At 36.3% G+C, this 26,783-nt stretch overlaps 1 protein-coding gene across 21 annotated transcripts; it reads right to left on the bottom strand.

The window, feature by feature from the left end:
• Positions 1-407: 407 nt before the first annotated feature.
• Positions 408-26,497, bottom strand: LOC104606608 (transcriptional adapter ADA2-like). Of its 21 annotated transcripts, none has more exons than XM_088894705.1 (14): positions 25,947-26,497; positions 24,232-24,290; positions 23,500-23,678; positions 22,536-22,601; positions 22,235-22,360; positions 22,075-22,131; positions 15,476-15,539; positions 15,295-15,389; positions 15,091-15,198; positions 6,545-6,767; positions 5,033-5,255; positions 4,804-4,926; positions 2,457-2,765; positions 408-867 (listed from the first exon to the last, which is right to left on the bottom strand). In XM_088894705.1, the coding sequence occupies exons 5-14, from the start codon at positions 22,248-22,250 to the stop codon at positions 676-678; spliced, it is 1,410 nt and encodes a 469-aa protein (XP_088750831.1). In that variant the 5' UTR covers positions 22,251-22,360; positions 22,536-22,601; positions 23,500-23,678; positions 24,232-24,290; positions 25,947-26,497; the 3' UTR covers positions 408-675. The 21 variants fall into 21 exon arrangements, with proteins under 21 accessions (XP_088750831.1, XP_088750819.1, XP_088750828.1 ...); XM_088894693.1 differs by having other exon boundaries at positions 22,075-22,150; positions 22,536-22,570; positions 23,523-23,678; positions 25,947-26,495; XM_088894702.1 differs by having other exon boundaries at positions 22,075-22,150; positions 22,536-22,570; positions 24,232-24,287; positions 25,947-26,493.
• Positions 26,498-26,783: the final 286 nt, after the last annotated feature.

Below are 26,783 nucleotides of genomic sequence, written 5' to 3'. Positions count from 1 at the left end.
AGTCGATTAGTCATCAAATTCATGGTTCAAAGAACCGATGCATATCGTTCTGTTTTCAGGGTCACCAAAATGCTAAATTCTAGGATTCAGAACATGTGGTCATGTTCAATGCTTAATACCGAGATGGCCATGTTCAAAGCTTGGCACCTGGAATATTTTTTATGCGTGAGTGTTGATCCCAAACGTTCAAAACCCTCAAGGCTTGTGTATTTCAGTGTATCAAACTGTATTGGACCCTTTGGATACCGATGAGATATGCCCGAGATTTTGATCCTTGCTTCTATTTAAACAAAATTGCATTCACAGCAGTGCTTCACCTTTTGCACGCTCAAACATAGACTTAACCAGCAGGGAAATGCCAGATCATGTTCCATAAATTATGATGGAATTTGTTCTAAAAATTCACATTTTAAGCAAAATAGAAGACTCATTCAGGTAAAAATAATTTAACATTCAAATTTTACATTCCAATAAATTGCATTCACATCAGTGCTTCACCTTTTGCACGCTTAAACATAGACTTAACCAGCAGGGAAATGCCAGATCATGTTCCATAAATTATGATGGATTTTGTTCTAAAAATTCACATTTTAAGCAAAATAGAAGACTCATTCATGTAAAAATAATTTAACATTCAAATTTTACATTCCAATAAATGGAAGAATCAGATTATTCTCACGGTTGAGCAATCAGTTTTTTTGCAAGCACATCATAAATTCTATCTAATTTGCTTGGCTCAACCTTGAAGAAACGATATGCATCAGATTTCTTGGTGATGTTACCACTGAATATCTCCACTGACATAATTTCCTGTATTTTTAGATAATGAGAAGGGAACAATTGGAGTTCACAGCACAAACGTTGATCCTGCGAAATACCAAAATCTGCCAAGTCAATCTCAAACACCTCAAGTTAAACAATAATTTTTTGCTTCGGGTGGGGCAAAAACCAAAACAAAGACATTATATAGTACTGCAATTATTAGCATCTTTCACAAATTGCATTATACAGTAATGCAATGTGATATGGAAATAAACGCATTTAAACCTACCAAGTACAAACATTTGATTAGATTTGGACGGGATAAATCAGTTAGGGCCGTTGCCTGAATATTCTCATCCACATAAACCAAATTTCAGGGTGAAACTTTTCCAGGTGGGAATCCGAAGCCTTGAAAGCAAAGCACAGGTTTGTCGTTGATTCTTCTTTGATCAATACAGATGCTTTCTAACTATAGAAATCAGCTTTTATGTTACCTTTTTGATTGTGCATCAGATATAGTTCGTGGTGTGAGGTAAGGCACCGGGGCCTTTAGATGCATGGGGTGTAAGTGTGTAACCTTGGCATAGCCGCACAAGGTTCAAGCTTCACGACTATCCACTTCTAAAGAAAAACGTTAAACCAAAGAATGAAAAATCACAGAAATATACATAAAAGTTTTATGCTATCAGTTTTAGTTATTCAACCCAGACAGTCAAACCCTGAACCACCAAAGTAACTGGTATTCAATCCAAGAGTTCCAATATGTTGGTTATGAAACAAGGCTAGAAAATTTGAGAAGCGGTTGCACCAAAATGCTTTAGCATTGACAGCAACCTCATTTTGCTACCAGGATCATTCAAGATAGTGTCAACTGTTAATTGGTGTTTAGGAAACCGGACTGGATGGCCAGTCGGACTGGTTGAACTGTGACCAGGGACCCTGACTGGTTTGGTCAAGAACCAAAATTCCTAAAAAATCAATGAAAACTGGATGACCAACTGGTTCAACCAGAAAACCAGCGAACTAGGACAACACTTGAAATTCCAAAATACTTGTGCCAAGACTTGAACCCATGGACCCTTTATTTATGTATTTTACTCAATTAACATTGATATATTTATTTATGTGTTAATTAATTATTGTAAAGGGTTTGACTATGATACCAAAAAGACATGATACCCAAGAAACTTGTGACCAATCAAGAGTATCATAAACATGTTAACCAATTAGGTGGAATTTATCAAAATTTACAGGTGGGTTTGATTGGGAACTTTTCCGATACCATGTCTTTCCGACATCATAAATTTTCCCTATTATATATACATATATTACTTTATTACACACATTTTAAAGAAAATGCAAGTTAAGAGGTTTGAACCCTAATCATTGGTTTTAAAAATTAAGAAACTTACCATCTATCTACCACATTCAAGTATGATATAATTTGTAAAATAAATTATATATAGTAATTATACGACCCATAGTATATATACATATATGTCACGTTATCATGGTTCAACTTCCAGTTTGACCCTGATTGAACCTCTGACTCGTGAACCTCTCCCCTTTTCGGTTCTATGCCTGGTCCAGTTCTCTAAATTACTCATAATATCAACCTATCTTCTTTAAAGTTATGAGATGTGACCTCAGCCTGTATCAAAATACTGGAATGCAAAAAAAAAATGCGTACTTACAGTCTCACTAAGTAGATCTGATCCAGGAAGACCTGTTATACACCAATCATCCATTGCAGACTGTCTCAAAGTTGTACTAGCTAAATCTTTACCACCTGTCTCTAAACCCAATGAGCCCTTTACACCTCCCCGAGGGCTACTGTCAGCTTCCCCCTTTGGCCGATTTGTTCTTTGGAGTACTTTACCACTTGGACCAACCAAAGGACCTTCCTTCCCTCTGCGAGCACTTTCTTCAGCTTCCCTTTTTCTCTTATGCTCAATATATCTATCTAAATCAGCCGATGTATGGCAGCCAGCAGCTCGAGCCTCCTGTGCAAGCATTTTTATCTAAATGTGAGAGGAAGGTTAAAATGACTGAAATTAAGTTCAATGAAAGCCAATGAGTTAAATCTCTAAACAATAAAGAGAATTAGGGCCACTGGATGGTTTATGACATTTTCAATGGTTAAACTTACGAAACTTCTGTGTTGGTTGCTAGGGGCTATAAATAATTTCTTTTTTTCTACAATTGTGTCAAGGGTAAGTTTTTTGGAGCATAACAACTCTAATATTAAAATAAATGCAAGTCAGTTGCTGTGTAAGCCGTAAGGACATGTCAATATCCAACAATGAGGCGATGCATCCAACTCATTGACTTGGGAAAACCTGAATCATGGTTACATCCCACAGCTTATTCAATGTATTATGATACATATCTCTGTTGTAACTTAGTCATTTCAAACATGCAAAATAAAATAAATATACTTGTGATTGAGCTAGTTTCGATGAAATGGTACCCAAAGTAGCAGTTGAAAATAAGAGATATGTTGTTACTTTCATGTTAATGGAACTATTGTCATGTCTGATGGGACTATGAGCCTATAACATTAATTTGATAGATGGTTTGATCAATAATTCAAGTATTATTATTATTATATATCTATCAAAAAAAATTAAGTATTATACCCCATGTGGGACTCATCGTATGGTAGACCCCACCGCCCTGAATGTGCATTGATGTACAACAATGCCACTTGCAGGGCTTCATAATTGTCCAAAGAAGTACCCATGAATGTAACACCTGGGTGGGTGCCTAGGTGACAAGGCACCCAACCGCCATGGAAGTTTGCCTCCCCCAAGCACCTAGTTGTTTATGTACAAGGCATCATATAAAATTATTATATTTTTTATTTTGTTAGGTTAAATATTACAATAAACATTATAACACAATTATTCATTTTGTGGGTTCATAATATTTTTAGAGCTGTCAATGAGTTGGGTCTGGTATGGGACAGGGTGGAACCGGTCCTGACCCAATTCTAATTGGGACGCAAAGCTCAGAAGCAGAACTAAATCAATTATTAATCAGGATAATTGGGTCTGGCCTACTTAGACACTTTTTTTTTTTTTTTTGATAATTACCTACTTAGACATTATCATACTTGACATCTATACTTAACCTATAATATGACAACTCGGAATTTCATTTTTGATAATGTAACCTTAATAAAAATGACAGTAATTAGTTAAACATTTATATGTCGATAAAAAATGTTAATAAACTAAAACTATATTATATACTGTATGAAATTTACCCTTTTAGACAAAATATAAAAAATACAAGAAAATCAATAAGACGTTTATACCCTATTAATTGGATAATCGATTCAGAACAGCAAAAAATGCTCCTGACCCAACTGGGATACAAAACTCAAAACCAGAACCACTATAATCAGTTCAGTTATATTGGGTAGACCCCAACCAGTTGACAGCTATAAAAATTCACAACTCGTATACTAGATTCCTTTTATTATTATTATTATTATTATGATGATGATGATGATGATGATGTTAGGTTTGATCAACACACAAATCAATGGACACTGTTGAACCCTTGAAGAAAAAAATTGTTATTTCCCAAGGACAAAAAAGGTTTCATCTCTGACTAGTCTTTTCTTTCTTCATTTTATTTTCACGAATATGTTGATTTTCTATGTTTTATATGGAGTTTATACTTCTTTGATGAAGATAATTACTAATTATTAATGAAAGATGATTGCTGGTTGCTATGAATCCTAGGGAATAACCCTAGGATTTAGGCTTTTAATTAAAAAAAAACCATAGCCTAGGTGACAAGGCACATCGCTGGCCCTTTGGCCTAGTTTTGCCTAGGTGCCATGACAACTACGGAAACTACCACCATGAATTTGATGAGACTCTTGACATGGTTGTCCTACAAGATCATATTTCCAGAGGTGGTTCAGTCACTGACATTTGAAGGTCAACTGTTTTAGATCCCCTAATGCACATTCATGTAAAACGATGTCATTGCAGGGCCTCCTAATAGTCAAAAAGAGAAGTACCATACATGTTCATGAATCATGACAACTGAAAAGAAGTGTTGAATCCAAAATCTGTCACCACTAGTTGTCTGTAGAATCATGACAACTGAAAACAAGTGTTGAATCCAAAATCTGTCACCACTAGTTGTCTGTAGAATGATGTTGCACCACATCAAACCTAGGGGATAGTCAGTTGTGTGTGTGTGTGTGTGAAAAGAGATTTAGATGTACAAGTCAAAATCCAACAATCTATACCTGAAGATCTTGAATTCGTTTCCGTATCCTATGTTCATCAATTACAGTCTTCATCAACTCCTCATGTTCTTCTTTGGAAAGAAAGCGCATGAAGACCTTGTATCGATGATATATATTCTTCTCTTCAGGTGAAAGATCCTTCTCCAAAGGATTAGGATAAAGTAAATTTCTTTCTAGTATGAAATCCTTCCTACGTTTCCTCTCATCAAGCCTGCCAAGAAGACTAAAATATGTTTACCATGGAAAGAAAAAAAATAGAAAAAAGAAACTTTATATCCTGTTTGATTTTTCATCCCACGGGGATCAATGATGTAGACGTTTATTAATATAAAAGGAAGAGAACACAAACAAAAATTTTGGAGCATAAAGCAGGGACCTGACAATAAACCTCAAGAATGCAACACTACAAAGTATTTTACATTTTTTTCCTAGGCAAATTTGGGGGTAGAAGTGGCCAAGTGGGGAGGGTGAAAACAAGATCTGATTCCATGTCAGTAGAAACCACATCCACTGACCCTTCCAGCTAAGCCAGCTGGCACCTTTCATGTTCTTATTCGACATTCACCCCTACTGTTTATTTTTCCTTTTTTTTTATGCTTAATAATCAAGAGAAACTTGTTAAAATAAAGGGTAGGGAAAATGAACAAGACCCTTGGAGTGCAAAAGTGGAATCTAACAAAAACCTCAAGGAGAAACAACAACAACAACAATAGTAATAGTAATTTATTATTATTATGCAGGAGAGGCATTCCCCAATAGAACTCCAAACCTCAAGATGATCTAGTCCATTACTCAATGTTGGTCTCAGCTATCTGGGGTCTTGGGAGGGTGGACAGGATACTATCCTTCAGTACTTTTTCTCACACTCGTTAGCCCAAGATTTTACCATTACACCAAGCAATAGTCCCCTAAACCTCAATATGTTCTACTTTGATTAAGCATTGGTCTATTTTTGATAGAATGTGTAATCATTAATCTAAAATAACCACAATGCACGAAGATAGAAGTTCAACAGAAAATACATTGAGAAATGAAAATAGTTCATTAACCAAGGTTGAGGATTTATTTATTGCAACCACAGGCAGCTGCATTCTGTTAGTGCTAATGTTAGAAATATTTTGGTATGAGAACCAAAATCACAAAGAGTTACAAAGCACAGGATTCCACAAACCTTAAAATACAGGAAGCATAGATTTCAGAAAATAGAAATAATTATTTCATACAAGAATAAGCACAACATATTTCAATTGGAAAAAAAAAACAATCTGATATCTAATGGCATAGAACTATAAAATGCACAAAATAACTAAAAGACTAGTGGTTCATCCATTTAAGGATGCTGGTCTGACACTGAAACTAACTGATAAAAGAAAACTTTGTCCTTCAATTTATTATTTCTCATGTCTATCAGTTTTCCTTACCATTAGGTCTCATGATGTCATGTTTATTAGTGTAACTTTACTAGTTCTATCAATGCATATTTACAAGTAAACAATGAAAAATGATTAACACCTTTTCAAGTAGATATGCAAAACTCGCAGCTTAAGTTCACGCTCAGCTTCAGTGTCAGCATCCTTGAATTCCATCTCTGCCAGGGATTGCTCAGCATCATTATCATATTCAGGATCGAACTCCTGCCTTTTGGGATTATAGCCACTCAATTCACTCAGAGAAGGTCCCTCATCCCCTGAAGACTTGGGTTTCTTCCCTCCAACACTCCTGTCCACTTCAGAATCTGACAACATTAAAGCAGAAGTAAATAAGGATTGCCCTATGATAGGAAACAGTCCTTAATGTAATAGAAGACATTTTTAAGGACATCATAGAAAAATAGAAATCATATCCATCAGAACTAAACATGATTTCAGAACTGGAAGATTCTGAACTAGGCCAACCAGTTCTTTTGGCAGGTAAAATTGGTCTGATTGGCAGGTAAAACTGGAAGATTCAGAACTGGAAGATTCTGAACTAGGGCAACCAGTTCTTAAAAAGAATTTTAAGAAGTAAATCAAGCCTAAGATGGTTGGTATAGCCAGTTTACACTATGCAAATGCAAATAGCATTGTAAACCTGAATCAGAGAACCAGTTTGATCAATTCCACTGAAATGCAGGTTTTTATTAATTAAATAATAAAAATGGATTTAATAAGTGGGAAACCTATCCAGCCCTGTTAATAAAGTTTATATTTAGAATATGGTTTTTACTATTTTACAAAATATAAGTATATAACTAAATATTACTAGAAATTTTAATAAAAGAAAGTATTAAAAAGGTTATAATGGTTAAACATAAGATGAGGACCATATAACATAGTAGTTCTGGGCCTATTGCTGTTAAAAATTATAAATAATGCCATTACAGTATATAATTCCAAGAAGATTGATATTCAGACCGTAGTTGTCAAAGCAACGCCTAGGCAACAAGGTGCTCTTGGAGGCTCGCCTCGCCCAATCACCAAGCAGTTTTGTGACTGTGTTATAAAATACCGTGTGTTTATATACTAATTTCTTTTTATTATTTTCTTGTTTGTTAGGGTTTAATCAACACAAAAATTGCTAACTGCTGTACTGAACCCATGGTTCAAAGTATCGATACACCTCTGTGTATCGGTACTTATAATGATATTCCCCCTATTTTTTTACTTTTTTTGGTTTTCAATTTCATTTTTAAATATAATTATATATATTATTTTAAAAAATGTGTTCCCAAAAGCACCTATAAACAGGTGTATTGGTACCCTAAAGATACAATACAATATGCCCGATACAGGGTGTATCGTATCGAAATTTTGATCCTTGATTTTTTTTTATGAATGAATATAATTTATTAATTCAGAAAATGCAGTACAGGGAACTCAAGAGAGGCACGAGCTGTTACTTCTTCAGGGCAGTATTACATCAAATAAAAAACAGAATTAGTCATAAATACAATTACAAAGCAGCCCAAAATAAATGTTCCCTAGTAGCCCCCTGCTTAGCTAATCCATCCACTAAGGTGTTTGCTGATCTTCCCTCCCAACAAAAGGTAACTGTCATATTTCTTGTAAACCAGTTGACTTTCCTTAATAAATCTTTGTGTCGCACATGGCTGAAGTTGGATCTGTCAGCCATCCCACAACAATTTGAGAGTCTCCTTCAACTACCAGATGTTGAACTCTTAATTGTTCTGCAATCTGAATACCTTGTACCACTGCCAAAATCTCAGCTCTATTAGGTCTCCTAATCCCACAGGACCTGAAAACAAGGCTAATATATTGCTCTCCGTATCTCTTAGCACCCCTCCTATTCCCGATGGGCCTGGGTTTCCTTGGCTGCTACCATCAAAATTCAGCTTTACCCATCCTTTAGGCAGAGGGGTCTACACTGTAGAAACCCTGTCCTTCCTTGTATGGCTGCTAGCCAACACCAACCAATTTCTCCAAAAATCATCAAAGGAAAAAGTACGAAAGAGGTCCATAGTTCTCAGCCAATGAATGGCCCTAGTTAAGATGCCATCCTCAACAGCCTGAATGCTTCTTTCCTTTTCCTTGAATATTCTTGCTTTCCTTTCTTCCCAAATTGTCCACAATGCGGCTGCTCTAATACATCTCCACATCATTTTTCCGTTTTTTGTAGGCCACACAAAAAAAGAAGGATCAAATAGCTGACTTTTCCGTGGACAAATTCCACCTGCACCCAAACAAAGAAAAAATCTAACTCCAAATGGCTCTAGAAAAGGAACAAAATACAAGTAGATGGGAGCAATCCTCCCCATTAGCCCTGCAAAGTACACACCAGTTAGGGGATAAACACATGAAAGGCCTTTTCTTTTGCAAGTTGTCCAAGGTATTAATCTTTCTATAAAGCACCTCCCAGCAGAAAATAACAATTTTTGGTGGAACAGGCTAAACCAAATCTCCTTGGTCGAAAAACCCCACTGACTCGGGGAGGAGGAAAGGGACTTAAAAAAAGAAGCACAAGAGAAGTACCCTTTTGGATTAGGGGACCATAATCTCACATCCAAACTAAGAGGGTCCAAAAAGACATTGCCAAGAAGAGACAACAGATCTGAGACACTGTTAAGTTCATCATCCCTCAAACCTCTCTGAAAGCCAAAATCCTAAGTTAAGGATGAAGGTGAAATATGAGATGGAAGAAAATGAGAGATAACTTTTTCCTTGTAAAGAGAAATAGAATAAAGAAACGAGAATTGGTCCTTTAGAGCAGTAGTCCCCACCCAAGTGTCTTCCCAAAATAAAACAAGGTTACCAAAATTGACATCATACCTAACAAAGTTGAGAAATTGAGGGAGGATACTTTGGATTGCTTTCCAAGGAGATGCCAACGTTGCTTGTCTTGATACACCCGCATCCCATCCGTTTTCTAGTCTTCCATGTATACTAGCTATCACTTCATGCCACAACCTCTCCCTTTCTCTAGGCCACCTCCACAACCATTTTCCTAATAGAGCTTTATTCTTGAGAGTTAACCTACCTAACCCCAGTCCACCTTCCTCTTTGCTCCTACAAACTATTACCCAATTAATTAAATGATCTTTCTTTTCCTCCCCTAGCTCCCAAAGAAAATTTCCCATTAACCTCTCCAACTTCTTAACCTCCCTATTAGGTATCCTAAAAATGGACAAGAAGTAGACTGGTAGGTTCACTAGGGCTTCTCTCAATAAAGTCACTCTACCCCCTATAGAAATATAGTTTCTTTTCCAAGCTGCTAACCTTTTCTCAATTTTTTCCAAAACCGGATTCCAAAAACTACTTTCTCTTGGGTTAAGCCCCTAGAGGGAGACCTAGGTACTGCAAGGGCCAAGAAGAAACAGGACAACCTAGAAAATTTGCCACAGACTGAATAATACCCTCATTCATATTGACATCGACCACACAACTCTTATCCAGGTTTATCTTCAAATTGGAGACCTTCTCAAAATGTTGTAACAATGCTCTAAGGTTCCTCAGTTTTTGCCTGTCACCTCCTTCACAAAATATTATGATATCATCAGCAAATTGTAGATGGGTTACCCAGACATTGTTCCTTCCAATCCTCCATCCACTCACTTCCTCTTCCCTATCTGCCTTAGAGATTAATATTCTGAAAACATCTGCAACTAAGGTGAAAAGGAACGGGGAGAGTGGGTCTCCTTGTCTAAGGCCTCTACAAGCTAGAAAATAGTCTTTGACCACCCCATTAACCAAGACTGAGTAATGGCAAGAACTAATACAGCCCTTTACCTAGTTGCACCATCTATCTCCGAAGCCATAACACCCAAGGATCTCTAGTAAAAAACTCCAATCCACAAGATCATAAGCCTTCTCTAGGTCTAACTTACACGCAAAACCTTGATTCCTCGACTTTCTCATGTCCTCCACACACTCATTTGCTATTAAAATCTGATATGTTATTTGCCTACCTTGCATGAAAGCACCTTATGCTTGACTAATGATGGATGGTAGTATTACTCGGATTCTCAGAGACAACACTTTAGCCAAAATTTTATAGATGCTAGTCACCAGACGGATCGGCCTAAAATCCTTAAGGTCCTTTGCATCTATCTTCTTTGGGATTAGGGCTAAGAAGGTTGCATTAACTCCAGAGCTTACCTTGTTTTTATATATAAATTCCTGAAACACCCCAACAAGGTTTTCTTTAATCACATCCCAACAATCCTGATAAAAAGCCATTGTGAAGCCATCTGGACCAAGAGCTTTGGATCTATCCATTGAAAACACCGTCTGTTTGATCTCTTCTTCACTAAAATCCCTTTCTAACCAGTTTACTTGTTCTTTAGATAACCTGGTCCACTCCAAATCTTCCAATATTGGCCTATTATTCAAGGGTTTCCTATAGATTGCTTTAAAATGATCCACAAACAACCTTGCTATCTCATCTTGATTTGTTACTTCCTCCCCATTCATCTCTAACTTAGCCACAAAATTTTTTCTTCTCCTCCCATTAGCCAACGCATGAAAAAATTGTGTTTCCATCTCCTTCCTTAATCCATTTATGTCTTGACTTTTGCCTCCAAGAAATTTCCTCTCTCAACAGGACCTCTTCCAAATCCTTCTTTAAGTTCCTTCTCAACACCCTTTCTTGCTCACTCATCATCCTTTGGGCTTCTTTAGAATCTAATTCCTCGATCCTAGACAACAAGTTACTTTTTTGTTCCTCTATTCTTCCAAATTGTTCCTTGTTCCACTCCTTGATTTTGGACCTCAACCTTTTCAACTTTTTGTGGAATCTCACTCCCTTCCACTTCACCCCTCTTAAATCTTCTCTCCACCACTCCCCAATCAAATGCACAAAATCTGGGTGAGTGAGCCACATATTCTCAAATCTAAAAGGCCGTGGGCCAGAGGCTAATGTTTAAGGACTTAACTGGATAGGGCAATGGTCGGAAATGACTGGGTAATTCTCTAGCCATCAAGTTCCTCCAATGACTCTTCCACTCTTCATTAAAGAGGAATCTATCTAATTTCGAACAAAGAGGGTTTTCTTGGAAATTAGACCAAGTAAAGTTGGCTTGTAAGAGAGGTAAATCCTTTAGACCACAGTTACTAATAAATTCATTAAACTTTCTCATACTGGTAATAACTGTTCTCTGGGGATTGTTGGATTCATTACAAAATCTAATTACATTAAAGTCCCCCCCACGACACCAAGGACCCTCCCATAAGTCCCATATTCCATACAATTCTTCCCACATCTCATTCCTCTCTCTATACGTGTTTGGCCCATAGACATTGGTTAGAACCCAAGTAAATCCATCCCTCACATTCCTAACCTTTAATGACATAGAAAATCTCCCTTTTAGCTCCTCCATTGATTCTACAACATCCTCCCTCCATGGTGTTACTATACCTCCAGAGGCACCCCAAGAAGGGGCCGAGGTCCAGCAAACTCCTCTTGATCTCCATATACTTTTGACCCACCTTTTATCCATTTCTGCCAACTTGGTTTCCTGTATCAATACTATGTCCGGTTTCTCTCTTCTTAGTAGGTCTTTAATAGCCCTTCTCTTTCTCTCACTTCCCAATCCTCTCATATTCCAACTTATGATTTTCATTGAGTACCTCTTTTCAAAAATGCCTTCCCAAGAGGTTCCACCTACTACAGAATCTTTCTTCTTTCCCCTCTCCTGCTAAATTCAATGTCACCCTCAATATCTGAAATCAATCTCCACTTCTGATCTCTTTTTCTTTTTCCTTTTATTGTTACCCTCGAACTTCCTAGATGGTGCATTAACTTCAGCTACCCCTCCCCCCAACTCGGAACTTCTATAGAATTCCTTCTCTTGAGAAATTTCTGCTCTCTCCCTTTGGCCTAGTTCCTCCTCCTCTTTGTATTCCTCCAACAATGCACAGATCATCTCCCATATTCTCTCTAATTCCTCCTTTCTCTCTCTAGGAGCCACTTCTTCCCTTCTCAGTTCTCTCTCAGAACCACCGTTCTCTCTTATCTTTCCCCCGACTGGAACTTCCACTCGGGATGTTGGAGTATCTGTTACAAGCACAGAAGGCACATTAGTGACCAAAACCGAAAGGACATCCATACTTGTGTTGTTGGGAACCAAAAGGCCATCAAACAAGGGAGGGGAATGCGCATAAGGAGAGGGGCCTAAATCTGTTCCCTGTGATTGATCTTTCCTCAGAGAGTTTATAGTAGGAGTCAATACCCTGTCAGCTTTAGCAATTGAACTATTCTTCCCATGCTTCCCTTCTTCCGGTATAAAATTACAAACCAAGGTGTTAGGATTTTTCCTTACCGACCTTGTATCCTGATTTTCCTGAGCTACTGGGCTGACTTCCCTTGTGAGTGCAGGCATCACCTAAACCTCAACTCTTGTCAGACGATCCAAATCATTCACATCGTCTTCTTCACTTTTTGAGAAACATCTTCTTCCTTGTTTTCTTGAAAAAGCACCTCTGTACCCCAACTGTTTTCATCAAAAACACTTCTTGATCTGCTCAGACCAATGCTCTTTAAGCTCATTGTACAGTCTGAATCGCTCTCACTAGCTTCGTCTTCCTCAGAGCACGCATGCTCCTTCTGCCCTTCAAGATCACTTTGCCTGAAGCTCCTTGGATTGCGTCTTTCTGGCGACAGTCTGTTTATCTTTTTTGCCGCGACCCAGTGTAGGGAGTTCCCTGAAATGGCGAACTTCTCTCTCCGTGGTATTCGACCTGTTGAGATCAATGAAGAAGAAGATAGATGGACTTTACCATCTATCGACTCTCCCCCCCTTAGTCACGTGACCTTTTAAAAAACATGTGATCCCCTTTGATGGGCCAATAATGTTCGGCCCATTTGGACTTTTAACAAAATGTTCCTTCTGCCCTGCCTTAGATAGGCCCCCAATGGTCGGCCCATTATAAACATTGTCCCTTCTAATTATTATTTGGCCCAGTTTTTAATAACGGGGACCCACCACTTGGGGGAGGCCCATTCCCAATTATCTAGCCTGGATTGGGTAGAGATTGGGCCCTATTAATTTTAAAAGTCCCCAGCTTTTCAGCTCCCTTACTCTTTGCCCCCTTCTCACCTTTTCTTAGTCGAACATGTGCATTTAATAAAGTAGCTTGGACGCCATGTGTTACTGCTAGTGCATACGTTCTGTCAGGTATCCATCTCATGCCTTGTTGATCACGTTTGTGACCCTTTCCATCTTCAGCAAAGCTTTTAAATTGCCAAAAGCCTGCTTGCCCTCTTTTGTGTAACTGTGTCTACCTTGTAGGTTAGCCAACCCCTTACTGCCACGTAATGTTTCTTCTTCAACCTTACCATCTTCCTGCCTACGAGCTTCCTTCCACATTTCAGCTTCAATGGAGTAAGTCAACCAGACCGCCATGAACGCCCCTTCAACTCTCAGGTTCACTTTCCTGGGAATCTCCTCGGGCTTGACACCATCTAATAAGATTGTTGCAGACCTTAGATCTTCCCAAAACACACCCGCCAATCTTGCTCCACATAAAGTTGCGATGTCTTCTGCTACTTCATCCTTCCACAAATGGAAAGGTAGACCCACCACGCGTACTTTAACTCCATCCATTACCGAGTATTTCTTCGAGTTTGATGAAGGAGACCACTTGTAAATGTTCACCGACCCCAGTCTATCTTGCAAGCACACGGCCTCGACTTCTATCTTATTGTCCAATTTTGATCCTTGATTGAATCCTCAAAGATTTCAAAACCTAAACCAATAAGCAAGGGAAGAGCTTAAAATTTTATCTAATCAACACATTTTCTTCTTCCACCTTTTCTTTTCTTATTTTCCTATTACAAAAGTAGGGGTTCAGCCTCCATATTTTTTTAATTTTCTTTCCTTTCTTCTTTTTCTTCTCATAAAATGTTGTTTTTTCTAGACTTGAACATGAAACTTATACTTCTCTTATGAAAATTATGGACAATAATTAAGGGAAGATGGTTATGGAACCTAGGGAACTACCCTAGGATATATGGTTTTACTTAAAAAAAATCCTTCGCCTAGGCGACTAGACAACAAGGCACCCCCTGTCACCTAGCAACAGCTTGGCGCCTTGAAAACTATGATTCAGACTATTGTGGGTATTCATACCCAAGAAGATTGGTAAACAAAAATAAAAGGAACCAAGAAAAAAAATGTCCCAAAGACGGCCAAGGTTATCCTTCAGTGAAAGGGGTGTATATATTTCAGGAGTTATTCATTTTTCTATTATTTGGGCCATCTGAAAAGAGCAAAACCATGAGATTTTTGAAGAAAGAAGAATCTTTGGACAATTTGTGTGAAATGGACTGGAGTTTAGCCTCAAATTGGCAATTTGTATAATCACTATAACTCTCTAATTTTCTTGTTTCTCTTAGCTCCTTATTTGAAGGTGTACAGCCCCATGGCTCTGTTTTGTGCAAGGATGGAGCCTGTTGTATTATTATCATTTTAGCAATAAATTTTGACCTTACCATCTTCTAAAAGAAATACTGCCAATGCTCAACAATGATAATGGAGCAGATAGCAAACAAAAGCTAGAAAGGAAGGGAAAATGAAATTTAAATTCCTTTGTACCCTATAAAAATAATTGCACAAGAGACTGCACCTTCCAATTTAATGGGATCAGGACTCTCCTTGACCTGGGTAACGTTTGAGGCCTTCTTAACTGCACCGGTTGATGAAGGATTCGTATTGCTAGAGCCAATGCCAGAATCTACATTACATGAAGATGACAAAAAGGATAATAGCACAAGCATTATAACTATCACATCCATCTTAATCATTTGTAGTCAGCCTGACAAATCAGTACCACCATTTACCCCATCAAGAATAACCACCATGGTACCTGTAGTTAAGCTAGATGGGGATCTACCTGCTGGAGCTTCTTTACTCAAGTCTTCAAGCCTGATTATGCATATCCAAAATTAACTAAAATAAGAGGACTTCAAATAGAAAAAATTAAAACTAGAGTCACCTAGGCAATGACATACTTGACTCTTGAAGGAGAGAATGGAGATTCTTCCTTCATCATCTGTTCCCCAAGTATAGGAAATCCTGAAGCAGTCAAAAGCATTTAAAAACCAGGAAGTCTGATTCATTCCATGTTAGTCAAAACTAGTGGAATATATAAAAAGAATAAGGGCATAGTATCATCTATTCCTTGATATATGCCTTAAAAAGAAAAACAATCACAAAACCAGGAAACCACCACAGTGTATGCACAAAGACAATTTACATCTCTCTATCTATCCCTCTCTCTCTATCTCTCTATGGGGTGTGTGTGTGTGTGTGTGTGACAAGCATTGGTAGGGTGGAGAATAAAAAGAAGGGATGCCTCACAATAATTACAAATATAGAGAAAGCTGAGTAACACCCCATATCTTATGAAATCAAGAATATAACATTTTGGGTTAAATGAGAATTTGAAAGTCTTGCTTACCAAGGGGATATCAAATAGTGAAAATGGCAATGTCACCTGGGTGAAAGAAAGGGATAACAATAGTTGGTTCTTCCACAAGCTAACCAACACAGAGGAAAAACACCATTAAAAGGACAATGGTGAATGGTGAATAGGGAACAGGTAAATGGAAGCCGGATTCATGAAGCTACAAATTGACACACCCAGGAAAAGCATGGTTACGTCTAGAATCCAAGTAGGCAAACATGTCTAAAATCGTCAATACTATAATCTCAATGATGTGAGACATGTTTGTAACTTAAACAATGTTATATCTACTTACCATTATGTAGAAATCAATTACCACCCAAATTGAGAGACCCAAATTTAAGCATTAAGCTTATTGGTGAGATAGGTTGCATCTGTTCTGAAGTGCAAATTGGCCAGACAGGTTTATTCTCATTTCTGCAACTTATTTAATTTGTCTTGTTGCTTTCCTGGGAACTTCACAGACCAATTATACTCTTTTTTTTTTTTATCAGCCAGACCATTTCGCTATGTCACCCGACATATGTCGATGTCGAGGCTCACCGACATGAAAATTGATGGTAATATAAAAATTACATTATTTCGGTCAACCAAATCGGTCCAAATAACAAAAAAAAAGACAGTTTTTCCTATTATGTTGATAGGATGTCGACTAATGTACATTAATAATATAATATATTAGTATATTATATTAATATAATACAGTATATTAATATAAATTATTCCATTAATAATTTCTATTTAATATTTCAAATAAAATATTTATAAAAAATAATTAACAAAAAATAAAAACAAAAGAATAAATTAATTACTTTATAATATAAAACATAAAATATTTTTCAAGTAATAAAATATTAACTAGTTAGTATTTTTAAAATAGTTATTAAAATCAGAAAATGTTTATTAAATTTTATAATAAATCATATTCTAAATTTAATAAAAAAATCAGAATAAATTTATTAAGTTTTATACTAAATCATAATTTATTATAAATTTAGTATTAAAAATCATAATAAATTCATTAAGCTTTATAAGATATCAGAATTTATCATAATCTTAATACTACAAAAAGGAGAATCAGTTTATTAAATTTATAATAAAACATAATGTATTATAACTTTAATGTTTAAGAAATCAGAATAAATGTATTTCTATTTACTAGTGTGAAATAAATATATTAGAATTTATAATAAATCAGAATTAAAAATAAGAAAAGAAAATACCAGATAACCTTGTAAAAACGTCAAAATGCATAATAAATCAGTAAATCGTCATTTACTAATTTGTTATTGATCTTAGTTTCTTAGCTTTATATAATGGTTGGGAATAAGATAATAGTCTAGAAATATGTATTAATGCCTCTTTTATCATTTTACAAAATATCATTGCATATTTCCACATATTTCATAATATTTCCACAATGTCTCTAATTTTTACAATATTTCCCCTCGACATTCCTGACATTTTCGACATATGTCCTATATTTTGGTAAGTGACATTTCCATCAACATCGACATTTTAAACCTTTCTCTTGGAAGCTGAAGAGTTTAAATAGTAAAGGAAGCTATGGAGTACTAACTCTGTAGTAGCATCTTGGTTGGTGCATATGGAAGGAGAGAAATCAGAGAAAATTTCAGAATCAACGTTGTTCATTTGAGGAGCTAATCAAGAAGATCATGGGTACCATCCACTCTTGACCAGCGGCAACAGATCAATTTAGTAACATCGTCCATTACAATTATTTTGAACTTGCCACTTTGTTTTTGTACTGGATGGCAAGGCAGTTGCAATTGACAATTGACATACACTTTGCATAGTGAGTCACATAGTTGTCAACTAGGCGCCCTTCTAGGCGACTAAGCGCCCGCCTAGGCGACAAAAATGACAAGGCGGGTGCCTTTTATAATGTCATTTATATTGATGTATCTTATTAATGTATGTTTTAATACATTTTATTATATGCTATATATATCAATTATACTTTGTTTTAATGTTTTACTATTGAAATTTAAAAGATCAAAGGGTTTTGAGGAGAGAAAAAGAAAGAAAGAAAGAAAGAAAGAAAAGAAAGAGGAAAGAAAGAATAGAATAATAAAGTTCTTTTTTTCTATTCTCTCTCTAATTAAATAAAACAGAAACTCCATCCTTGTTTTTTTTTTCTATTTTACTTTCTATCTTGAATATTTATCATATAAAGTTAATAACCTTCTTTAGCTGCTAATTAATATGAATTTGCTCTATTAAATACTTATAATAGTAGTATTATTTTTGAAAATAATGAAATAAATACATGTAAAAGATTTTTATCTTTTAGATGTGATGATTTGCCACATTTTTAGAGGAAATTTAATGTTCTTAATAAAGAGAATTGCTATTTTTTCAATTAAGATACATGCTGAATGGTATGTAAAACTAGGAAACTAGCCAAAAGTCAGTTTTTTATATTATAAAACTTTTATCGCCTAGGCGACACCTAGGCAACTAGGTGCCCCAATGTCGTCTAGAATTGCCTAGACGCCTTGAAAACTATGGATACATGGATATTCTTGTACAAATTGACATGATGATGCAGGATCTAAAGAGTCAAAATTGGAATTTTATGAAATTTTATGTATTTCTTATACATCTCTCCTTATTTTCTCTCTTATACCTTCAAGAAGCCATTATAGCCATCAACAGGCATACTTTTTTTTATCAAGAAGACCATTCAACACTCTTTAAGGACTAGAACTGAGCTGGTCCTACCAGTGACTTAAAAGGCGTGCCTGAGGTGTGCCTAGGCGCACAGGCGAGGCGCATTTTGGGCATGCGCCTCGCCAGGTCCTAGGCGCATGCCTGGTGCACCTAGGCATGTGCCTGATGCACCTTGCGCCTCAGCCCTCCGAGAACCCCCTATTTGTTAATGTTGTTCATTCATTCATTGCAATAAAATATCTTCTTAAAAGGCAATGAAAGTTATAAAATCATTATTTTTTATGTGAGAAATAAGAATTTCAGACCCTAACATAGACTTGTTTGGGCTTGCCTCGAGGGGAGTGGTACAAAGGTGACTCATAGAATCAAGAATGCAATATGTTTTACATCACATTAGCTACTTGAAACAATGCAATTAAGGAGAAAAAGAGATTGTGGGTTTTACATGCTTGAAAATGCTTTATATGTTTGCTTTTATTTTTAAATTTTCATTTGAATATGCTTTACATGTTATGTTTATGTATTTTAATTTTAGATAATAGGTTTTTTAAAACATTTATTTTAAAATTTAAGTTTATATTTTTTATTAACATTATGTTTAATATTTTTTTGAATTTTTTTAAAATTTGTGGCATTTTTTTAAATTTTCTGATTTTTTTTTTATTTTTTAGCTTTTTTTTTATTTTGCGCCTTTCTTAAAAAGGCGTGCGCCTTGCCTTGCGCCTTGTGCCTCAGGCGCAAATTGGCCCTTGCGCTTTTTTTGTGCCTTGTGCTTTTAAAACACTGGGTCCTACATCAGTTTGGTATCAGAGCTAATGGTTTATTCACTATGTTCTCACAAAGTGATCGATTCTATAGGCCTAGGCATCTTCTAGACAATCTTACAGGTTTAGAGTCAATGATGATTGGGTTTCTGAACCATACAAAGGGTCTTTGGTTGACTTGTTTGAGAAGATGGTGGAAGAAAGTAGATTCAATAATGTTGGCTATGGGAGTAAGGTTTTCAAACATGTTAGAAGAGAAAGGGAAATACCAGATTTCAAAGGAGATGATGATCCACAAGCATTCTTTGATTAGGTTACTAAACTAGAATATTTTGATAGGCATGATATGTTTGACAAACAAAGGATTAGATTTGCGTGCATGAAGTTGACGGGTCATGCAAAAGTATGGTGGAGAACTGTTGAGCAACAACTAGAAAATAGAAGTGATGATCCAATTAGTACATGGGCAGAGATAAAGAGGTGTTTGCAAGAAAAGTACATCCCACTAGACTTCCATGATGATCTACATATGGAGTTGACTAATTTCGAGCAAAAGAAGAGACAACAGGTTACAACAAAGAACTTGAAGTCAAGGGGAAGAAAGTATAAAGTTGAAAAGAAAGTAGATGATTCCTTACATGTTGATGTCTATCCTAGAGCTGAAGTTGAGGATGAACCTAAAGAAGAAGAATTTCAAGCTATAAAAGTTGTAGATATTAAAAATCAAGAGGATGCAAGCCAAGAAAAAATAGAAATTGTTGGAGTTTCCAACACCCATTGTCAACTTGAGGTTAATGATCAAGAAGAAATCAATGTTTTAAAACGCAGAGGCGTGGCGCAAGGCATTCCACTACCTAGAGGCGTGAGGCGTAATTCAAAACGCAAGAGGCGTAAGCCTCCCGAACACAAGGAGGCGTAAACCTTCTTAAGAGGAGGGGGGTTAGGAGGAGGATAAAGAGGAAGGGGGATCTCATTTTTTTTCTTTATTTTTAATAAAAATCTTTTATATTAAGAAGAATAAAGATGCATAATAGTAGTTCGAAGGGGCAGGGAGCAAAACATTTTCTTCCCCCTTATCTTTTCTTCCCTTCCCTTTCCTTTTCTTTTCTTTCCTTTTCTCTTTTTTTCTTCTCTTTCCTTTCCTTTTCTTTCCCTTCCTTTTCTTTTCCTTTCCTTTCCTTTCCTTTCCCTTTCTTTTCCTTTCCTTTCCTTTTCTTTCCCTTTCTTTTCCTTTCCTTTCCTTTTCTTTCCCTTTCTTCTCTTTTCCTTTCCTTTCCTTTCCTTTCCTTTTTTCTTTTTTCTTTTTTCTTTTCTTTTTCCTGTATTTTCATATCAAGTGTGCATGAGGCGCAAGAGGCGTACGCCTCCGAGGTATCAGTGTCTCTAGCACATGCCTCAGGGCGTTTTGGGAGCACCTCGCCTGGAGGCACACCTCCAAGCGTACGCCTCCCACACCTTTTAAAACACTAGAAGAAATAGAAGTGGAGCAAGTTAAAGAAATTCATGTGCAAGATACAAATGTGTTGGACGTAGTAAATCCTGGTAAGTAAGTGGCTTTACCTTTCAAGTTCAACTAGAACTAGTTCAAGAATTACAACCTGACATAGCACAAGTTCCACCAACATCAACAATGGAAGGAGTCCTAGAGCTTGTTGAAGAACCACGGATAGCAGAACACATAGAGATGGTGATTCTTAATCTAGAGGTTGAAGGAAAAGTTCCAAATGTTGTAGCTAAGGGTTTGGATAAGCAAAGGGAAGATTCATCACAATAGTTGGTTAATGAATTAAGTGTTCAAGAAACTAATGTTATTGATTATTTAACAAAGATGGTTATGGAAGGCAATGTTTCAAAAATACATTTCTTTCAAGATCCTTTACTAGTTCAGTGTATGGCCTTTACATTCCAAGCATGTAGCTGTGGGAGGTCCTAGTCCTTTTGTAATTATGGCATATCAACTTTTCATCCTCAAGTTCTTCAAAACTTGAGGACGATTTTTTTTTTAACCTGGGGTGAATGGTGCAGGATCTGAAGAGTCAAAATTGGAATTTTATGAAATTTTATGTATTTTTGTATTTTTGGAGAGTAGGGGTATTTTGTCATTTTGCAATTTCTGTGGGATCCAATGATAGGGTTTAATTTGTCTAGTTATAGTTTGCTTATGTTTAAAAGTTCAGAGTCATTGCATAAGTAGGATTAGAGTTATTGAGACTTCTTTGAATTGAAATAGGATATGATAGCTTAGTTTGAGTCCTACTAGGATTATCAAGTCTAACGGTTTGACTCCTAGGATTATTATGAGTTTAGAGTCTATAAATATGTATGAGTGTTTTACACAAAGGCAATGAAGTTTATCGACTTTTCTTCAGCTTATGCTAGCTATGGTGAGTGATTCCCATGCCCTAGAGTGATTCTAGGCACCCTGTGAGTGATTCCAAGTATTTTCTCTCTTCTCTCTCCTTATTTTCTCTCTTGTACCTTCAAGAAGCCATCAACAGCCATAAATTTCTGATCAAGAAGACCATTCAACACTCTTTAAGGACTAGAACTGAGCTGGTCCTACATCACATTATCTTGATTTGAACAAAAGAATGAAATACCTTGCCTTTTTCTCAAAAAAAAAAAAAAAAATCTATGCATTAAACTGAAACTAAAAAAGAGGGGAAAACACATCAACATCACAAACCTTTCTTGCCTTCACCATGCCCTTTGGCCATAGCAAGAAGCTCCTTTCTGTTCTTCCCTACAACATGAGACATGTCCTACAAAGAATTACAAAAAGTCAAATACATAAGTACTAACGCCAAACAGTCAAATATGTTGGTATGAGATAACTGATATTATACCGGGAGAGGAAAGCATGGAGAATTCATGTATGTGGTTGAATAATGGTCAATACATTGTGCTTTGTTCTTTGTACCAACATGCTCTGCAACTTCTGCCCAATTGCCAAGTCCATACATTTCAATTCCCTATACATAGGATGCCACACAAATTTTAAGGCTATAAGTTCCCAAACAGCATTAATTCTTCAAATCCCAGTTGAAACAATGTGCTAATTGACCAGATTTAACATATGCCAATTCAGGAGAACCTGAAAACCAGCAAACAGTCAATAATGAAGTTGGACTAAAGAAATAGAAATACCTCTAGCAGCAGTATCTCTTCATCTGCATTCCAATCTGGACAAATCAATGGAAAAGATAAATTGTCCTGTTCAACAAAATGCATGAAGAAAATGTGAATGTAATTGATATATATTCTGAAGTATTGTTATGATTTTTTTTTCAATTAGTTATGTAAACAATATTTTTACATGAGATAGTTTTTATCTAAACTTATTTCACTAGCAAGTTGGTGATCCAAAAAGAACTTAAATCTGTAGATCATTATGTGTACAAATTCTGCAGATATTTCTTTTGTTGCTAAAATAGCCAAAGGCCCACACAAATGGAATGTTTTAACTGGCAATAATGAGCAATAATTGGTATTATATTTTTCTAAAGTCATAGAGTTACCAACTTATAAAGGCTGGTATTGCCCAACAAGAGTGGTCCAGCAGGTATGGTTGAACTCACAGGCGATTGTGCAAAAATTGCCCACTGAAAACACCCTTTTTTTTTCAAATGCACACTTTATAAGTTGGTAAAGTCTCATTGTTTAAATCAGAAGCATTGGGTTTAAAATCTGTTTGCATCTTTGATTTATTGATCACTTTAAAAACAGAATCATTAGGCAGCAATCAAATCTAAATAGTAACCTAATTGCTAAGTTCATAAACTCATTAAAGTTCATTTGAATTACGCACAGATCTAGGTTTTAAAGCCATGTCAGACTGATCCAAAGTCCAAAGGTGTATATGTTATAACACCAGGAAATGGTTACAATCCCACAAGAAAACAATTGGGTTTACTCCGTGGAAACACCAGAAGTTATGCCAGCCTAATAATTGGATCAAACCAATACTTATAAAAAAAAGGACCAAACCAATAGCCAAATTGGTTGATGGCACACAAGCAACAATGAAAATACACCAGCTCCATCCCAGCTTATCCAACAAAAATATGGTGGATATCAAAAAGACAAAGGTTGTATGCATGGTGAGACTAACCATAACCCTGTATGGGTGATTACTTTTATGAGGTGTGACCTCAGCTCCAACAGAGAAGCACTCCACGCATAGGTCAAAATCAGGGCACTTTACACATTTGATTCGAATCTTCCCAGAAATATCTTTGTTGCAATAATTGCAGTGGTATAAAGCCCTTTTTCCTTCATTTGTTCCTTGGCCTTTCTCAACAACAAATCGAGCCAAAATTAGAAATGATAGACAAATAATAAATAACTCATTGATGTCATAATGTGAAGTAAATCGTATTTTTCATGAGGGGAAGCCCACAAATGGCATCAGATATGCACCACTTAGCTACCAATCAGCATGTGTTGCATGATCAGACTTAATTGGTATAAATACTGCATGCTGACAGTTCTATGCTTCTAGTTGAATTGCATTTGGAAACCCAAGAATCAAACAAAATTTAATTATTGGATAGACTATAAAGATGGTTATCGAAGGTCATACACAAGGCAGGGTAGTGGCACTTGGAAAATATACTGATAACAAAAGAATAATTCAGATAAAGCAAAAGAGAACTCAATTGGATGATTAAAGCCGTCAAATCCATTATATTTTTGCTGATCTAACACCCCTTCAAAACCAATTGTACTTTGACTATAGGTGGTGCACAATCCCAATTTAAAGACTGCGACTGCATCCTCCTACTACCTCAAATGAAAATAGCATGGATTTTCACCGTTCAGATTCAGAAGAACAAAAACATACCTGTAGTTGCAGACTCTAGATTTTCTCCACTTGAAGCAACTCTTTTTCTTTTTGACCTACTAAATGAATAAAGCAGTGCATTTCAGATAGAACCAATCAAACTAGAACTAAGCAAAAATAGTGGAAATCCTAAGCAATCTATATTTTTAAAGTTCCACATAGTATCTCAAGTACAAAGTAAAAACATGGGAAAGGTTTCAGTAGACAGGCAGATTGGTATTAAGCCACCTATTCTACCTAGAGAAACACTATTGCACATGTGGTCCCATAGTGAAACAGTGAAATAAACAGAACCTCGGAACGTGATGCCGCTTTGACACCTTTTATGCCCTTGTTATTTACAGAACCAGGAAAAGAAAGGTCATTAGCCAATGCTAGTTCCAGCTATCCAGGATCTTGAGAGGGTGGATTGGATACTGACCTAACCTCCAGATATTTTAGCACAAGGTGGCTGCTCTCAGGTTTGAACCCACATTCTCATAATTGTCAGCTCATGAGTTTGGCAACATACCAAGTAATGACGCCTTTCTTTCACAGAGCCAAAACTCAAGAAAAATGAACAGGTGGGCAAATACAATGTCTCTCACTCTAACATAGTGTCTCTAATGAATAAGTAGAAATTGGAATCGGTCCCTTGCATAATTGAAAATGTAAGCTTTTATCCATGTGAGTAACCCTTGCAACAGGCAAACAAGTGCCCTTTAAGTTGAATATCAAGAAGCATATGGATATGCATTTGACATGGAATGGAGAGTGTATCTAAATCAAATTAGTACTTTGAACACAGTTTGCTAGATTGGTTATGGAAACATAATTGACAACCAATGAAAGCTCCAATCTATCCACCTGAACAGCCCTTACCAAACAAGATAAAGAATTGGTAAAAAGAATAAAAGGAAAAAAAAAGAAACCTTTTTATGTCCATGAGTCCTTAATTTCCTATATAGTTGATTGACTATTTAGGTAGGCCATAATTTATATTGTGTCTGATTTCCTACATATAAATGCTATAGGAGAGTAAGAAGAGATCAAGCTAAAGGACTCAATGATAGAAATTTAGATGATAATCAAATGAAGATGCAATGCGATAAGTATCCATAACAGATACCTTGAATCACCTATGCAGATAAAAGCAAATAAATACAGTTCAACATCCCCAGGCCGGAGGGTCAAGCAGGATAAAAGGAGTCACCCATACAAGTAAGAATATCACATAGATGTATGTCAGAGGAGGAGCACGTGGTATTGCTTGAGAAAGGAAGTTTCTGGGCTCCATACATATAAATTTACAACTAATCCTCGACCACATAGGATGATTACATATATGTCAGTGTATAATCCGGAGAATTTAGATCAGAAATGAATGATTTTCTGATTTCCCGACAGCCGAGAAAAGCATATAGAATGTAAATAAAAAAGAAAGGCAAAACAAATTGAGACAATTCAAAATGGCAATACAAATGAATGAAAACGTATAACCAAATCATTGAAAACTAGTCATGCAAGTCAGATGCATAAAACCGAACAAGTAGACACCGTGACAGTAAGAATTTCGAAGCACAATCAAACAATAACACATGCATAATCAAAATGAGATGGCCTTCGAAGTAAGAACCCCACCAAAATCAGCTATTAATTTTAGAAAACCTATAGCTCGCTAAGCAAAATCAAAAAGACGAAAATGAAGAAGAACAAGTAGAAGTAACAAGACAGACCTTTGACCAGGATCCTCATCTGCAGAATTGGGAACACCCCGAGAACGTCCCATCTATCTCAGAAGTTGAGAAAACTCAAATGAGAAGAAAATGCGACTTCTTCGTTAGGGAAAATTGGGCCTGGGGGAGCATGGGTTATTAAATAAGAGACTAAAAATACAAAGGAGTGTAAAACCGAAAGGAGAAACCCTAAATTTCTCTTCAACAATATGTAAACGATCATCAAGTAGCGACTAGCGTCTAGCGACATGCATCGATTTCGATAGTTATAGGAGCCTCGAACTGGTCTGACTTGCGCGGGTAGATCGAAGATTCATACTACCTCTAAGGCTCTCATTCGACAAATCATCTTGTCTTACCATGTTGACTGGTGAAAAATGAAAACCAAAAATCCCGACGTGGCTTTTCTTTCGTTTCTTTTTTTCTACTTGTGTGATGGATAAAAATCACGAAAATTATCACAGAAACGAGAGAGAGAGACCGACCGGAGTAGTTCAGACGATTGACCCGAACGGTCCGGTCAACCGCGCTAACTCGCCCTGCATTTTTTTAAGAAAAATTGCTGATTAGTACTCTATACTTTGAATCTACTGCAATTTTGGTCATCAAACTTTAAAATGCATATTTAAACTTTCAAAATGTGATAATCCACTATATGTCATTAACTAGCTGTTAATCAATCGTTAAGTAGCATTTGAAAAAGACACAAATGCCCTTTAAGTGTCATTTAATTTCTTTTATCAATCATCCAAATATTGACAAAAAATTAATAGTCCCAAATCCTTGCCTCTTCTATTCAAGAAAGTTGGGATCACCAAAATGCCTACACAAACATAT

The sequence above is a fragment of the Nelumbo nucifera genome, chromosome 1 (assembly GCF_055504915.1).
Source record: "Nelumbo nucifera cultivar China Antique chromosome 1, China Antique-T2T, whole genome shotgun sequence".
NCBI lineage: Eukaryota > Viridiplantae > Streptophyta > Magnoliopsida > Proteales > Nelumbonaceae > Nelumbo > Nelumbo nucifera.
The sequence above is the reverse complement of the archived record's forward strand: the minus strand, read 5'-3'. Positions and strand labels throughout refer to the sequence as shown.